Here is an 18,595-nt window from a genome sequence, read left to right as displayed (position 1 = left end):
TTTTTAATAGTAATGTATTCCTATTATTCATTATAGTATTTGAAAATTAAACCCTTGCTGTTACTCATACCTACACTGAACAAGTAGCTTGTTAACTTGCTTGATTGTCTTTCTATTACTTTTTATAATATTACTTTCTATTCCTTTTCTGAGTGGAAAAACAGTGATATAATATGGGAAAATTTTCTGTTAAAATGTTGCTGAAAGCACCCTTTCAAAGTAACCAGAAATGCCTACTGATTATGCTAATAAAGTAAGTTCAGTTTTCCTTGTAAATCTGCTTTGCTGTATCTGATCCTGGAAGGGACTCTCTGGCATACTGGAGGCATGTGGTACACTGAGTGGATGTTTGTAGAAATCCTTTCCCTTTATATGAACTAATCAACAACATATCTAGGCCATAAGCTGTAAAGTAACTTGTAGGGCTTATTCACTACCTCTTTTCATGAAGTTCACGTTACTCGCCTAACAGAAAACAAAGAGGTAAACATCATGTCTTCCTGCGAAGGTTACTATTATCATTGTTTATATCCTGCCTTGCTTTTCCAGGTAGCCAAATTTGTTGGTGAACAGCATAATAATTCATGTAGAAATAGAAAATTAAAACCTCTAACCATTACATTACAATTAAATGCAGCAAGTATAGAAACAAGGCATCAGTACAAGGCTGACAATTTGAGAGCATTTTGTGCTCCTAACAGACATTAGGTAATTCTTGGGTATTTAAATCTTTTAAAATGTCAATGTAGAAAAGACATGAAAAATTAAATGGAGTGAACTTATCAGCAGTAAAATTGTACCTGTCAGCCAGACTGTGCAGCCCCGAAAGCCACTTCTGGTCCCAACTACCTGACCCCTCTTATTTCGACTGACATGATGGGCTTGATAGGTGACATTGGTAGCTCTTTGCATCCCCTGAAAAAGATGAAGCAGTGAAAAGTTAAAGGTTTGACAAAAAGCTGTTACCTGTAAAATAAAAAGTGGAATAAACAAGAGTATGGAATGATCTGCTGTAGAGGCCTGAGGCCTGTGGAAGTCAAAGTCACTGACAATGCAACCATAACTCACTTGACTCAATATGTAAAATACTATAGTATAGTGTGCTCCAAGTAGAAGACAATTTTCTTTGGTTTATTTGAATTTCAAATCACTCAACAACCTCCTTCTGTTAAAATCTACATTCTTATTCCTGATTTCACCCGTTATTTAAGGCACTGATACATTTTAAGACTCTTGAGAGCGGGCACAAGGCTGAGTTGAATACTCATAGGTTTAGGAAAAATAAAAACAGTGGCAAAAAAAAATTCACAAATCTATTATTCCAGGTTGAGTCTCCCTTATCTAGAGTTCCAAAATCTAAAATATTCAAGTCTAAAACTGCCCAAAAGTCTAAAACTGTCTAAAATATTCAAAAGTCTAAAACAACATGGGTTATTATTATTATTATTATTAACCTTTATTTATGATGCGCTGTAAATTTACACAGCGCTGTACATACAATCTTTTTAATTAGATGGTTCCCTGCCCTCGGGCTTACAATCTAAAAAGACATGACACAAAAGGAGAAGGGAGTGGTGGAGGGAAAGGGGATGTGGTCCAGCAGTTCCTCTCTAACTCCGAGGCTTGGACCAAGGCAGATGGACTGGAGGGAGGGCTTGGCTTCATAATGGATGCTTAATCTTCTTCCAGGGAAAATACATACTCTCAAGCAGGATAATACATATACAGTACATAGCAATACAGGAAATGGTTCGATAAACAGGCACCAAAAGAACATCAAATAGTAAGTGACAATTATGAGATAATGACACCTTTGCTTTCTGATGGTACAATGCACACAAATGTTGTTTCTTGCAAAAAAATATTTAAAATAATCATTTAAAATAAATTACCTTCAGCTTATGTGTATAAGATGTTATAATGGAAGTTCTCTCCATTACCTGAACAGCAGCTAACCTTCTTCCCAGATAACAAAGGGTGGTTAGGGGTACAGTTACATTCTAATGAGGCTCAGCATTACAGACAATAAAATGATCAGATGGGCAGATGTGTGAACTTTCAACATGCTTCTCAGCAAAGGTTATAAAAAGCAAAGGGTAGCATAGTTAGGTGAGTATTATTATTCTCATTTTGAGAATGGAGGCTAAGATTGAGGCTTGCTTAAGACAATCTAGTGAGAGGATGGGAGAGCTAAGAACTAAGCTTGGGCTTTTCCAATTCACAATAACTACTATATTACACCAGTTTCCTCCCCATGATTTTCACAGTATTTACTCTGAAACTTTTGTCCAGTATGTCAATGAAAACGTTTACTCCCCACATTAAACTATGCTGTTTAAATGATGCATGCATCCTAAGAATCTGGAAGCTGCACCAAAGCTGCACCCCAGTGCTTAGGAATGGAGTGTGGCTTTGGAGCGACCTCCGGACTCTTAGGACCCATGCATCATTTAAATAGCATACCTCCAAAGAGACCCGAAGCAGCTTTATTTTGGCAGTCTGTAACAGGCCATTGTAACCATTCATTATATACCACACCTCTTTTTCCTTTCCTAGCTAAATGTGCTGTGGCTACATAGAACAAGATGGAGGGAACAGAACACAAATAATTCCGTTACTATATAACTTTCAAATATTAATGAACTCTCAGCATCAACTTTCCTCACCTCTCGCTGCCACTTATCAGAACACCACATTCACAGGTTGAAAGCTGTATCCTGAACAGTTCATTCTGCTCTCATACACCATATCGCCACCATGAAAGATACAAACTTCCAGAAAAATAAGATATAGATTGGCTTCCCCTAACCTGGTACCCAATGTACTGGATTATATTTATTATCATCTCCATCTATCATGAAGATAGCAGTAATGAGCACTGGAATTAACAGCAAAGTACTCAAGTACTTTACAGACTCCAGTTTCACCACATTTTCTTCCAAAGACTGCAGCTTCCTAATATTTCACTGCACAAGAACACTAGTAGTATATTATTTTTAAGGGGAGGAAAATACTCCGTAATAATGCAAGCAGAAACCATTGAGCCCAAGCCACATATTTTATCTGTTTTTTTTTATAAATTCCAAGGTTTCAAAACTTACTCTACACTCAAACCAAATCAAAAATCAAATCAGATCAAAAATCCCAGCAACTCCTGAGAAAGGCCAATACAATTATATTTTTCTTACCCTTCTCAAAGAAGAGCAAGACATGTACTTCTTTATTCTGTCTTGAATTGTTCAACTATATTGGATGACATCACATATTGGATAATGTCTAACTAAGGAGGGCAAGAAAAATGTGTTCCTATGCAGGAGTTGAGGTGCTGTAGACCAGGAGGACTACATCCACCAATTTTCAGCACTACCTGAAGGCCACAGGCTGCTACTGTATTTTGATAACTGGAAATGACACATGTAGTTACTTTTGTCAAGGAAGGAGAATTCCTTGTTGTTTCAGCATAGGGGCAGTCACTAAATGGCATTTTTGTCATTTTGTTGTTGTTGTTGTTGTTGTTGTTTTAACATAGGGTTTCTTTTAGGTAAAATGGAGGATTGGCAGTTCAGTGGGAGTACTATGGGCTGTATTGAATCCTTGATCCAGAGTTGCATGTAGCTTGTGGACCACATAATTCCCACCTTTGCTTTATACTTTCTTGCTGTGCACCTTCAAGTCATTTTTGACTCATGGCAATCCTAAAATGAACCTGTCACAGAGTTTTCTGGAGATGAGTGTGTGTGACTTGCCCAAGGTCACCCACTGAGTTTCCATGGCCAAGTGGGGAATTGAACCCTCATCTCCAGAGATGTAGTTCAACACTCAAACCATTACACCATGCGGGTTGCTTGATACTACTCATAACTGTATACCTCTTCATGAATACCTTATCCATATTCTGTAAATTAAAAGGCCTCAAATATTTTAATTTCTTCTCTTGGGGAAACTTCTCTAGCACCCTCTGATCATTCTGGGCTGCCATTTCCTTCACTTTTTTCTAGCAACATTTACAATACCTTTCATGAGGTACTTAAGAAAGCCCTGCCTGAAGTCACATCCAATGCAGGGTTAAAGGTCCCAGCCCTCCTGCTGTTCCCAGACTTATCACAGACAACCCACATGTACAAAGGTGATCTTGCCCACAAATAATACATTAACGGAATTCATGTCTTCAACATTTTTAATAGAACATTTATAGTTCTAGTTGGTGTAGTTCTAACTTTGTTAGAAAAGCATATGGTCTAAATAGCCTTAAAACTTAGCTTTCCTACACGGAAGAAAGCATTATGATTGTGAGCCAAAGTATTTTAGGAGACAAAACAGTTCATTTATAAATAAGTTGGAGAAAGTCCAGAAAATCAATAGCTATGCCTGTGTCTTGACTTCAGAGAATATTTACCTATGTTCCAAGCAGCTCAAACAAGCAACTCTTTCTAATCTAACCACCCAGTTGAAAATGAGATTTTCTGTTTGCAACAGCCACTAAAGATTATTTGAGGTTACTTAGAAAGGAGGAATACTGTATGTTCAATTTTTTTAGTCAAACAATAAATCAACTCTATAAAATGAAGGCTCAAGAAATCAAAGGGGGGAAATCAGTGGAGGGGGATACAATACCATGATAATGAAAAGCACAATGTGAACAAAGTAAAATTTTAAGTAAAGTTAAAGCACCAGATGCTGAATTAAAACATCAGATGAATTTGGCCAATATATACTGGAAAAGATCCGAAAGAGGGAAAACATACTAAGGAACACTAATACTAGAATCATTCAAGACATGGTAATTCCCATCACTATGTATGGATGTGAGAGCTGGGCAGTGAAGGAGACAAATAAGAAAATCAACTAATTTGAGATGTGATGCTAGAGAAGAGTGCTGAGGATACCATGGCCAGCCAAAAAGACAAACAAATGGGTCCTTGAACAGATCAAACCTGAAATATCCCTAGAAGCCAAGATGATAAAATTGAGACTGTCATACTTTGGTCACATCATGAGAAGGCACGACTCATTAGAAAAGACAATAATGCTGGGAAAGTTTGAGGGTAGAAGAAAACGAGGAAGATCACATACCAGATGGCTAGATTCATTTAGGGAGGGCATGAGCATGAGTCTGCAAAGTATCAGCAGTGCAGTAGTAGATAGGGAGTCTTGGAGATGTCTCATCCACAGGGTCGCCATGAGTTGAAGTAAACTCGTGGGTAGTTAACAACAAAATACTAGACTTGTAACATGCAAAATCAGTCAAATTTAGCCATTTGTTCATAATCATCCACCAGCCCTCCAATTAAACTTACAACTGTCTAGCAATCTGACCTAAAGACTGAGAAAACAAAACTAATTCTATCTGTTTCAAGTGGCAGATTCCTGAAAACTTAAAGCAGATTAAGAAATACTGATCCAAGAAATGTGAGCCTCTCTCACACCACACAATTATAGCACTATGATTCTACTTCAACTGCCCTGGTTCCATCCTATGAAATCCTGGGATTTGCTGTTTATGAAAGAAGGGAATGTACAATTCTCAGCTAAAGAACTCTAATGTTTCGCCAAACCAAAAGCACCAGTATGCCACAGGATGCAGCCATGGAAGATGAAGTTGAATCATACTGCTATAGTTGTGTAGTACGAAAGAGCCCCTGGCCCAGGAAAATTGGAATGAAAAGGTTAAGCCAGGGCTTAGAAGAGGAAAATGTAAAATAATGCAGTCTAATTTGAGTCTCACTAGTATTATGAGACAACACGACTCATTTAAAAAGACGATAATGCTAGTAAGGTGGAAGGCAATAAGAAAAGAGTCAGACAGCACGACAGGTCGACTGACTCAGTCAAAGAAGTTGTAGCCGTGACTTTGCAAGACCTAAGCAGACCAGCTGATGACTGGGGATCTTGGAGGTAGCTCATTCCTAAATTTGCCATAAGCTGAAATCAACTTGAGAACAAATAACAGCAAATTATACTGAAATAAGACAGAATTAAAACCACTGATATTATACTAGATGTGGTAAATTACATGCTAGGGTTTAGAGTTACATGGTAGGGTTTAGAACAGGGATAGGAACTCTGTGGACCTCTAGAAGTTGTTAAACTACAGTTTCCAGCACTCCTTACCATTGCCTGTGCTATCTAGAGCTACAGTTAAACAACATTTGGGAAACCACAGAACTCCCATGTGATGGTGAGGCTGGGGGACAGCTGCTCTTGGAAAAGAGAGCTTACATCGGGCGTCCCTCAAGGCACCATTCTGTCCCCCATGCTATTTAATATTTACATGAAGCCGCTGGGAGAGATCATCCGGAGCCATGGAGCTCGGTGTTATCAGTACGCTTATGACACCCAGATCTATCTCTCCATGTCTCTGACTGACACAGTGACTAAGGATGGCATCTCTCCTCTGGACGCCTGCCTGGGGTCAGTAATGGGTTGGATGAGGAAAAACAAACTCAGATTGAATCCAGAGAAAACAGAGGTACTCATGATAGGTTCGCCTGGCCCGGGCAGGGAAATTTGTCATCCTGTCCTTGATGGGATTAAACTTCCCCTGAAGGACAAAGTACGTAGTTTGGGAGTACTCCTGGATCCATCCCTATGTTTATCATCTCAAATAGATGCGATGGCCAGGAGTGCCTGGTATCAGCTTCGGTTGATACGCCAGCTGCGTCCCTGTCTGGACTGAGGGGACCTAGAAAAAGTAGTACATGCACTGGTAACCTCTCGTTTGGATTTCTGCAATGCGCTCTACACGGGGTTACCTTTGTATCAGGTTCGGAAACTTCAACTGATCCAAAATGCAGCAGCCAGGCTAATTACGGGCACAACGAGACGTGATCATATAACACCTATTTTAAAATCTCTACACTGACTGCCAATTCGTTTCCGGTCCCAGTACAAAGTGTTGGTTATTACCTTTAAAGCCCTAAATGGCTTGGGCCCGGGTTACTTGAGGGAACGCCTCTCCCTGCATAATCCTCCTCGCACACTCAGAATTTCTGGAAAACTGTTTCTTAACCAACCTAAGGTGAGGTTGGCATCCACTCAACAAAGGGCCTTTTTGGCTGTGGCGCCCTCTCTATGGAATGCCTTACCTGAAGGGATCCGCCTTAGTGGATCAGTGGAAGCCTTTAAGAAGGCTTTAAAAACTCATCTCTTCCTTCAAGCCTTCCCTCCTAATTCCATTTAAGAATATATTCCCCTATTGATGTATAGTATCTATGATTTTTGATTTTAACAATGTCATTGGATGTTTTTAAATTTTGCTCGCATTTAATCCATTTTAATTATGTACTTTTAAGATGTGGTTTTTACTGTTCTTATTGTCTGTTTTTAACAATTTCTGTACACCGCTTTGATCGTTGGAAAAGCGGTTAATAAATGAACAATTTATTATTATTATTATTATTATTATTAATACTCAAACAACCAGTGGCACAAATGTGCCAAGAGAAGACAGAATCCAAAGTTAACCCAAGAGCTGGGTGTGCTGAAATAATACCCACCGTTGTTGTTGTTGTTGTTAGCTGCCCTCAAGTCAACTCTGACTATGGCAACCTTGTGGATGAGACAACTCCAAGACTCCCTATCCACCACTGCTCTGCTCAGGCCCTGCAAACCCATGCCTGTGACACACACACTCCTGATTGAGGCCACTCATCTGGTATGCGGTCTTGCCCTTCTTCTTCTACCCTCTGCCTTTCATAGCTCCTTCATTGTGACTCTATGGCCAACTTTCTCCTGAAGTTGTGCTGGAGGACCAAGATTTCTCGACAGAACATTTCTCTGAGTATTTGTAGCTCCTTCAGCACAATTCTATGGCCAGCATCTGGTAAATGTTGACCTTACAGTTGTGCTGGATTGACCTAGAGATTCCTAGAGAGGTGTTCTCTCAGATAAAAATATAGTGTTTTTTATTTGCGTTTTTCCCACTTTCACAGGGGCCCAGCATCCCCAGCCCCACCAAATGTAGAGGGCCTACTGCATTGCTTTAAACAAACCAGCATCATAATCCATGGTTTGAAACTGGATTGTTTCAAGCAGCCCATAGTTAAAATTAACCACAGCCTGTAAAGTTCAGGAAAAATAATATAAACTATTGTTAACCTGAATAGGAAACAAAAGCTTCTAAACTTCTCCTTGCAGCTGCACTTGATTGTGTGCCTTGAGTCTATCCTGTTTGGATTACTGTAAGGCAATGACAAACCTCCTCTAAACAAATCTTGCCAAGAAAACCCAATGATAGGATCACCTTAGGGTCGCCACAAGTCAGAAAGGACTTGAAGGCACACAACAACAACAACAACAACAACAACAACAACAACAACAACACAATTATATGGAACTGTCTTTGGAAACTGTTCAGAAATTTCATCAGATCCAAAATGCTGCAGAGTCCTGAGTTGAGGCAGATACAGGGGACATAACACCCTTGTAGACACACCTTCAATGTAGAGAAGAATCAAATTAAGTGAAGCTGTAATGCTCAAGCACACTATGGAAGAAGCGTAGAAAAGATTAAAATTGTGACACATATTCCTGTGCCTTATAAAAGTGGAAAAGTTTGTTGCAATTGCATGAAATATAGTGTTGTGGAAATATACTGTGGAATTTAAAAAAAAATCAAATCCAGAGGTCTTAAGGTCAAAAGGATATAAGGCTGATATGATCTTTTTATGGCTTAACAAATGTAGATAGCAGTTGCAAAGAACAAACACAATGAGCTCTTAAAGCAGCTCAGACTGAAATGTTAGTGTAGGAATAAGCAAAATACAAACAGCTATATTATAAGATAATATTTGCCTCAGAATTCTTGACAATGGCTGCAATCACAACATACAACAATCTAGGGAGCCACAGGAATCCTGACTTGTCAGTTATCTGCAGTTTGCTGGTTCATGCTGCCCAGCTGCTTTGCTCCATGATTTCCTTATCAAGTCATCTGAATGTGGTCATAATTCACTCCCCAGCTATTCCCCTCTCAACAATTAAGAGAAACAAGCTTTAAACAAAATGGATTTCTGCTCTGGTTTGTCAGCAAAGAGTAGTGGTTACCAAACTTTGGTCCTCCAGGTCTTTTGGGCTTCAGCTCCCAGAAGATCTTTTGGCTGAAGTCCAAAATGCCTTGAACACCAAAGTTTGAGAGTCATTCCATCTGCTGCCGTGGAAATTACACAAACCATGTCAAATCATGGTTTGTTTAGGATGGGTCTTCCCACTGCACAGGGGAAGCCATTTGGATTATGTACACCAACATACTACTCCTTACCTAACTATAAATGAGTTGTCATGCTATGCGAATGCACCTGCTATCTGGCTGATGCATGCAGCAGGAGAATATTCCAAATTACATCAACCTTGCACAATCAGGCTTTCACTTTTGCAATGGAACTTCCCCTTTCTTTTATTCCTCTTTGGACCCACAGTTTTCTCCCTCCCATATTGTCTTCACAGGTTTTTCAAACCTCCAAAGCAGAGTTATGAAGCACTGGTGGGGGGGGGGGGAGAAATCAATCTTATGTATGGTGTTTATGACCAACAGATACCATAGGATACTACCTTCCAGTTGCTCTTTGCAGCTGTAAAGGATCACTGAGAACACCAGTCTTTTCCAGCAAAGCGATACTATGGAAGGGACACCTGAAGAAACAATGAAGCTCAAGTATGGACCAAGGGCTAGAATTCCTTCAAGGCAATTCAAGAACCTCTAAAGCTTAAAAATATGCAGAGATCAAATGTATAAAGTTATATTATTTTACCCCAACAGTCTGCTCCCACTATCCTTGACATCCTATTGACAGATCTGAGGCCTTACAACAAAGATTTCGCAGTCCCACAGAGCAAGACTGACACCTTTTCAAACAGAAATCAGAACCTTTTTAGCTTTAGATGAGTAAATACCAACTCAGATCAGACTGTATGGTCTTCACTTCCAGCTCAGAGCTGTATCTTTTACTTCAGATATCACAAAATCAGACTTGGGGTGGGGGAGCATCAGATACCGACAGACATTTGATTTCAGATTATAACTGCTGTTCTGTATCGTCAAAACCACCAGCTCATTTCTAGTAAAGACCGTTCTACCCAACCCCAGAGGTCTGGCAATTCCATAGTCTCTGGCCCGTACGGTAAACTGACCTGCCAGGCACCTTAGTGATGAAAACTCGAATTTATTCCTGCTTGCTTTGACAGTGCTCTCATTGAAGAAGCAGCTCACAAAGAACCTCAGTCTTGAGCTGCCCAAGATTAATGAATGGGCACATTGTACACTTCAGATTCCAATCCCTTCCTCCAACAGACAGAGAAGAAAAATGACGCTGGAAGAGGTGAGTACATTACTGTGCTCTGGCAGCCCTTTTTTTTTATCACCCACAGCTTTTAACACAAACATTGACCAGTGATGCACGATAAAACAATGGAAAAGAAAAGCTGCATTTAAATCTCATTCATAAAGGCAGGCGCTGGATAAAAAAAAGAGAGAAGCACAGCTCTCTCTTGAAATATAGACTTGACTTGCAGTTTTTATAAAAGTAAATTTCTTCACCACTCCCACTCCTCCTCCTCCTCTTTTCCTAAAAACAGAAGCTGTAGAGACTGTCAGTGGAATGCACTGAAATGTGATCCTCCTCTTCCTCCTGTAAAAGCAAAGCTTTGGCATCCCAAGCAGCCTGCATTTATTACCAACATATCACAGACAGCACCCCTCTCCAAGCCTGCCCATTTTTATGCAACCAGGAGGAAACATATCCAGGGCAGCTATGTGGGCCATACAGTTAAGTATAACAACAGTCAAGTTCCTGATGCCTTTATTGGGACAACCCAGATGCACTAAGTACTTCCTTGGAGGGTGGTAGAGCAGGGGTAGGCAACCTTTTTGAGCCGGGGGGCCGGGTTGCTGTCCCTCAGACAACTGGGGGGGCTGAAGCCAAAAAATAAATAATCAAATAATTAAAAAAAACAATTAAATATATAAATAAACCAGGACAAATGTAGGATAAAATTTTCAAATGGAGGACACTTTTTAAAAATGGAGGACATGCGAAAAAATTGGCTGATTTTTTAAAAAATGTTAATATAAATGCATGTTTCTGAGGCTTCTATAGACAATTGCCCCCAAAAGACCCCAGCGGCAATCGGCGGCAGGACCAGGCTGGGGCCGGTTCCAAGGCCTTGCTGGGCCGGATCCGGCCCGCAGGCCGCAGGTTGCCTACCCCTGGTGGTAGAGTCTTGCTCCTTGGAAGTCTTTAAACAGAGGCTGGATGGCCATTTGTCAGGGATGTTTTGATTGAGAGTTCCTGCATGGCAGAATGGGGTTGGACTGGATGGCCCTCGCGGTCTCTTCCAACTCTATGATTCTATGTCTCAGGCTTTCGAAGCTCCACTGTCTTCTTCACCTGGCAAAGCACAAGATGCACTACAGTCTGCCCTTCTTATACATGGATTTTTTATACACGGATTCAAGCATACACGGTTTGAAAATGTTCCAAAAAAGTATAAATTTACCTTGATTTTCCATTTTTTATTAGGGACACCATTTTGCTATGTCATTATATGTAATGGGACTTGAGCATACACAGATTTTGTTATACATGGGGAATCTTGGAACCAAACCCCAGTGTATAACAAGGGTCCACTGTATATACATGTCCCAAGTTTTCAAAGCTCCACTGGCTTCCCCACTGGAAAAGCACAAAATACATGTCATAAGCTTTCAAAGCTCTGCTGGCCAAACACAAAACGCACAAAATACACTGTCACAGAGTTTCAAAGGCTTCTTCACCAAGCAAAGCACAAAACGCACTGAATGCATGTTGTGAGCTTTCGAACCTCCCATGGCTTGGTCACCAGGCTTTGCCTGTGATCATAATGTATTTTGTGACAAGCCTTGCGGCATGTATTTCGTGCATTTGGGTTGGCCCAAGAAAGCCTGACGAAGAAGCCAGCAGAGCTTCGAAAGCTTGCGACACATACTTTGTGCACTTCTTGGAGTTGGCCCAATAAATGCATCACTGGTTTTGTGAACCTACAGATGCCCCATCCCAGGAGTTGAAGGAGCAGGCCAGCATCCTTCCTCTGCTGTTTCCCTTAGCCATTTCTCTCCTTCCTTCCTTCCTTCCTTTTTGGGGGAAAGGAAAAAAAGAAGGCTGCCAAATCACCACCTCCTTGCAAAAGGGGAGCTCCAGGTTACCCAAGAAAGTGGTTAAAACTTACCCAACTCTGTACTTTGTTGCTCAGCTTGACTTTTTTGCATTGGCTGGCAGGCAGATCCATTGGGAGAGAAGAGGAAGGAGAAGACAGAGAGGGGCAAAGCAGTCAAGGCAAGGATGGAGGCAGAGGGGCAGCCAGAAAGAAAGAGAGGAGGAGAGAGAGAGAGGATGTGTGTGAGAAAGTGTGAGACAATGTGAGTGTGAAAGTGTGTTAGTGTGATAAAGTGTAAGAGTGTTTGAGTGTGAGTGTGATAGAGGGTGTGTGTGAGAGTCTGTGTGAGAGAAAGTGTGATAAAGTGAGTGTGAAACAGAGAAAGTGTGATAGTGTGATAAAGTATGTGTGAGAGAAAGTGTGAGTGAGAAAGTGAGAGAGTGTGTGTGCGACACAGAAAGTGTGTGAGTGTGATAAAATGTGAGAGTGTGCTAAAGTATCTGTGTAAAAGTGTGAGTGTGTGTGTGAGAGCGAGGTATATGAGCGTGTAAGAGAGGTGAGGGTGTGAGAGTGTTTGTGTGTGATAGAGAGGATGTGTGTGTGTTTCAAGGGGAGAGAGGTGCCTTCTGCGCTTAGGTGATGCCGGCTTCCCTCGCCTTCCAGGAGGAGGAGGAGGAGGAGGCTGTGAATTGGGTGGCGCCTTGGAAAGCGAGGAGGAGGAGGAGGAGGAGGAGGGAGGGGCCACTGCGCATGCGCGCTCCCTCCCCTCGCTCCCTTTCCCCTCAGAAGCAGCGGGCGCTGTCCAGCCTCCCTCTGCCACGCCGCACAGCGTCTCTTCCTGCCTCTTCTGCGCATGCTCCTGCCACGCTAGGCTAAGAAGCTATAGGGAAAGGGAGGTGGGCGGAGTCAAAAGAGCGCCGAGACTTCCGGGACGAGGAAGGAGCGGTGCTTCCGGTTTGGCCGCTCTAGCCTCCCGGGGGCTCCTCTCTCTCACTCTTGGCTGTCTCTTGTGAGCAGTCTGTCTGTGTGCCTTCGAGTCATTTCTGACTTACGTCGGCCCTATCCTGGGGTTTTCTCGGCAAGGTTTGCCCAGAAAGGAGGTTTGCCATGGCCTTCCCCTGAGGCTGAGAGAGTGTGACTTCTTGCCCAAGGTCACCCAATGGGTTTCTGTGGCTGAGTAGGAATTCGAACCCTGGTCTCAAACCACTATTCCACGCTGCCTTTTGGGTTTTAGGCCCCAAAATGCTGGAGGACCGAAATTGCCTGTTTTTGGGCCTTAGCAAGGAATGGTGTTCAGGCAGGATGAGCAAAAATTGAATCTGGGAGACTAGGTTCGACTCCTCACTCAGCCACAGAAGCCCATTGGGTAACCTTGGTTAAGTCACACTCTCTCAGCCTCAGGGGAAGGCAATGGCAAGCCTCCTCTCTGAACAAATCTTGCCATTTCTCAGTCATTCAGTTCAAATCTTCAAGGATTTATTGTGTAGGTTGAAAATGTATCTGACTGCAACTCCCAGCATCCTTCACCTTTGTCTGGTGCATAGTCACCAACTCTGGAGGCCTCTGTGTTGTCCACCCAAGATCTGTTGGCAGCAAGAAAGCAACTCACTCGACCCTTGCTTCTCAGTCTGACCTGGTCTCACTCAGATGTCAATCTGTATATTTACATATGGCTCATGAAGTGCAGAAAGGTCATTGAACTCCCCTTGTCAACAAAAGACTTTCACTTAAGCAAAGACTAGATGGCCAGCTATGGAGTGATACTGTAGCAATAACATTTATGCGTGACCTTTCAAGTATCTTAAATCTGTGCCAGGTGATCAGCAATCCAGAAGTAAAATATTACTTCATTTGGAACAACTATACTTGGAGCTTGTCCAGCCACTATCTAACAAAGTGACTTGTTCATATAAAACTAGCTGCTGAGCAAGATCTGAAGTAAGAGCTAAATCCAGAGATGGCTTCTTCATCAGGCAAATGGATTTAAAATCATATAGACGAGCGAGAGGGTTGATTCATAGAATCATAAAATTGCAAGAGACCTCAAGGGCCATCCAAACCAACTCCATTCTGCCATGCAGGAACTCCCAATAAAAGCATCCCCAACAGATGGCCATCCAGCCTCTGTTTAAAAACCTCCAAAGAAAGATACCACCACTTTCTGAGGGAGTGTGTTCCACTGTCAAACAGCCCTTACAATCAGGAAGTTCCTCCTGCAATCTCTTTTCCTGTAGGTTGCATCCATTGCTCCATGTCCTATTCTCTGGAGCAGCAGAAAACAAGCTCACTTCATCCTCAATGTGACACCCTTTCAAATACTTAAACAGGGCTATCATATCACCTCTTAACTGTTTCTTCTCCAGGCTAACCACACCAATCTCCCTAAGTCTTTCCTCATAAGGCATGGTTTCCAGACCCTTCACCATTTTGGTTGCCCTCCTTTGGACACGCTCCAGCTTGTCAATATCCTTTTTGAACTGTGGTGCCCAGAACTGGTTACAGTTAAATGCAGTCAGCCCTCCATATCCGTGGGTTCTTTACCCATGGCCACGGCTGGAAAATATTTTTACAAATATATAAATTCCAAAAAGCAAACTTTGATGTTGTCATTTTATATAAGGGACACCAATTTACTATACTGTACAATTGTATTTAGTGGGACTTGAGTGTCCACGGATTTTGGTATCCATGGGAGGTCCTGGGACCAAACCCCAGCAGATACCAAAGGTCCACTGTATAAACCTCCTCAAGGCAGACAGTGAAAATTATTTTTTTTGAATTATAATTCCCAGAATCCCCTAGCCAGTATGAACACTGATGGGGATCTTGAAGTAATATTTCCCCCTAAAAAATCAGTCTTCACCAATGTCTGTGTTCTCTGATGTTTCCATTTGTACTTCAAAGATCATAGATATGGTTGCCATGGAAATCTATGAGTTATGAAAGATGTCAATGGCATCAAAATAGATTGTAGTCCCTTAAGTAACATCTGCATGTTAAGTTATCCTTCAAGTAAATTTGCAGTCTTTTTCAAATAATATCCCTTCTCTCACAGAAGCAATGCTAGTTTTTAAAACAAGTGTTCACATACTTTTGTGAAATGATAAATATTCACAGAAACAAGATGGAATGGATTCACACACACATGTGCATACACAAATGCACACCCATGTTTCAAGAGCCTTTGTCAGTATAGTGTAGCAAAACTGACCTACCTCTTCCTTAAAGCCAGAGGTGAAGAGCATTTAACACTTCGCTACACATCATTTCCATTGCACAACCACTGTTTAACAGATAGGAAGTTATGTCCTAATGCTTTAGCCTTTCAACCATAACACTAGTAATGAGTAACTCAGTAGCAGTGGTGAGAAACCCATTTTCAAAAATACCGAGGATTATTAAGGAATGTTTTCGTCCTCTGCACACATTTCCTTAGGCTAATACATGCTTTCCTTTATATCCCCACCCTTTTACCATAATGGTTGTGGGAAATGTCATTAAAATGCATTGAAGATTACCAACACAAATTAAACAACAGAGATTTAACAAGCTTATACTAATAAGCTTGGCATACACCAGCTGTGGGGAACATTTGGCCTCCCAGATATAAAGGAATGTCATGCAGAAGATGGAGCAAGCTTGTGCTCCAGGGATTAGCATATGAGCCAATGGATTCAAATTACAGAAGAAAATATTCCCCCTAAACATTAGGAAGATGACCTTCTTTAACTATGAGATGTTCAACAGTGGAATAGATTGCCTCAGAGGATGGTGGACTCTACTTCTTTGAAGGTGCTTTAGTTGTGTATTCCTGCATGGCAGGGGATCGACTACATGGTAATTGCATTCTTTTCCAACTCCATAATTCTGTATTACTCAGATCCTTTTCACCATACCTCACTACTACCCAGACCAGCAAGCAGTGATGTAGACTCAAGTTGGACTTAACTCACCGAAATTACTCAGCTTGGATTTGACAATAAATGACACACTGGTTTGACTCCACTTGTGACTTGTATATTTTTAGCAACTGACTTGCAGTACACCTTGAGTTCAAGGGATTTACTCAGGTTAAGCCCCAAACACTGTAACTTTTCCTTATGGAGATAGTATTTCAAATCTCTAATAATTTTTGTTCACCTCTTCTTTCCTAGCTCAACACTAGTTGATATACTGTATTAGTTGGTGTGAGAGAGTGAAACACAATATGAGCCAGATCACAGCTGTAGATCCCTGCAATGAATTAATAATAATAATAATAATAATAATAATAATAGGATTTATTTATATGCCACCCAATCACTGGGAATCCGGGCGGCTTACAACAGATGGTTCCTTGCCCTCAGGCTTACAATCTAAAAAGGCACAACACAAAAGGAGAAGGGAATGGGGGCGGGGAGATCAGGTCCAGCATTAGATTATCCTTTGGGCTCTCTTCCTATTTTACAATTCTAAATTCTATAGAATTACATTATGGCATTTTCAGATTCCCCATAAAGTTTTTGTCGTCACGATGTAGCTTTTCCAGTTTGAATATGAGATGGGGCTCCTGAAGCTTAATTGTTAACAGATACTGGATATGGAAGAGATACAGTAAAGGTTTATCAGGTGGAATATGGCATGTCTCTTGTATCCAACCCACCTTTTAGCCTCAAAACAGCTATTTGCTAGCTGGTGAAGAACAGGATGGGGAGAGGAAGTCTGACCCTGTTCTTGAACATCTATGCAGAGAAATAACATTACATCCAGTGACTGCTGGGATACACTAGCTTTAGGACAGGGGTAAGGGAGGTGAGAGTGCTAATGATCTGAATTTGTTTCAGATATGCTTGCTTGCTCCTGCTATTCAGCTTCATCTTTTTCAAAAGGGGCCATGCCTAAAAATATGGGATTTGGGGCCTGCATTCAGTCTACATAAGGAACAAGCCTTCTTGGCCCCAAATAAAGGACATCCTTTATCTTAAGTGGCACCTGGCAACTTACATCCAGATCACTACAACCCTCCTAGCAATTAACTTACCTCCAAAATATGCTGCCACCAAAAGGGGAAAGGATCCCCATTTGTGCTTCAGTGTAGCCTAATAACTCTGTTCCCACTAAGGCCCTGGCTTAAAGGGATAGGTTCAGAGAGCAAAGAATGTGTAAAATTTCAAAGGGGAAACTATTTTCATTTGCAACCACACAATATTGTATCCAGCCGCCTACCCTGCATCCAGTATACTATCCCACTTCTTCCAGTACAAGTTCCAATGCAATGTCCATTGAAGGAAGCAAACCCTCTACTAAACCAGAGCTACTACAATCCTTTGAAAGAGTTAATAAACCCTAGAGGCCTAAATACTTACCTGAACTACCAGCTTAAAGGCAACCCTCCCCAAATGACAGTTCCTGAACTGTGTTCATTCAAGAAGGAATTTCAGTCTACAGTGAACTCTGCGTATGAAACCACACTCCTTCTGTTTGTGCCACTGGATGGCCTGGATGGGGCAATTTGATAGTTTCACTTTCTCCCACACTGGAGTTACTTTTAATTTCAGTTCCTTTCCATCCTGAATAGGACAAATTTTGTAAATGAAATGAAAATGGTCCATATTTGCATATCTGCCAAAATTCACCAGTGAAAGCAACAATAATGACAAAAAGTTATTAATGCAAAAGAACATACAAGCTAGTAGGGGCTATAGCAGTTTACTTTTGCCTGTGTTTACTGGGAAGAGCAAGATTTTGCCCACTCCTCCCAGTGAGTGTAAACTACTTTTGCATTTTGAACACAGTTTTCAGCAAAGGGACAAAGGTGGAAAATGTGAGGAGGAGAGAGAAACTCAGACATTTTTAAAGCAGCTGAAAAGTAGGATGGCAGAGGATTCATTAGGACTGTTCCTGCCAGGACAACTAGAGGTTATGCATTTGTACCAGCCAACTTCCACAGGTACAGCTATTTCCAACATGAAGCCGGCTATGTTGTACCTGACTGCCATACAGGTGTTAAAGCTAAGGAATCTGTTAAGAAAGGGATAAAATGGTTGAATATGCAGTGATTTAATTCCACAATTTAATACTGTTTTCAGCACTCTAGATGGACAAATCTGTCAGTCTTGGCTTCTCCAACCTTTGATATTACTTTTAGTAACTGAAGTTCTTTCCATCTCAAAAACTGTATTTAAAAAAAAAAACACCTCTTAATACACTATTTGAGATGGAAAGAACTTCACCTTTTAAAAATAATATCAAAGGCCAAGCGGTTAGACATCTGTGAGCAATTCAATGCAGTTTTGCATTTTGGCCGCCAGAGGCCTCATAATGTCAATTAAGAAGCCAGCTGCGTTCATTCCCCTTAGCCTGAAAAAATAGCAGGGTGATACTTTTGTCCCAGTATATTTCATTGGAGAGTCAGAATGGTGTAGTGGTTTGAGTATTCACTTAGGACTCTGAAAGACCAAAATTCAAATTACTATTCACCATGGAA

The 18,595-nt window shown here is 41.2% G+C and overlaps 1 protein-coding gene across 2 annotated transcripts in view; it reads right to left on the bottom strand.

The window, feature by feature from the left end:
* The window catches only part of LOC149313071 (bifunctional 3'-phosphoadenosine 5'-phosphosulfate synthase 1), a 68,849-nt gene extending 55,994 nt beyond the window's left edge, over positions 1-12,855 (bottom strand). The window contains exons 1-2 of one of the 2 annotated variants that reach the window (XM_089526006.1): positions 12,202-12,855; positions 801-915 (exon numbers count right to left, since the gene is read on the bottom strand). In XM_089526006.1, coding sequence (XP_089382132.1) covers positions 801-915; positions 12,202-12,261 — 175 coding nt within the window. In that variant the 5' untranslated portion in view covers positions 12,262-12,855. Of the gene's footprint in view, positions 1-800; positions 916-10,128; positions 10,183-12,201 lie in introns of those variants that run through there. The other variant, XM_089526008.1, reaches the window with a different exon arrangement.
* Between the last annotated feature and the right edge of the window lie 5,740 nt (positions 12,856-18,595).

Source organism: Sceloporus occidentalis, unplaced genomic scaffold, assembly GCF_023333645.1.
Source record: "Sceloporus occidentalis isolate IW3139 unplaced genomic scaffold, rSceOcc1.0.p SCAF_5, whole genome shotgun sequence".
In the NCBI taxonomy this organism is placed as follows: Eukaryota; Metazoa; Chordata; class Lepidosauria; order Squamata; family Phrynosomatidae; genus Sceloporus; species Sceloporus occidentalis.
This window is presented reverse-complemented; position numbering and strand designations above follow the sequence as displayed.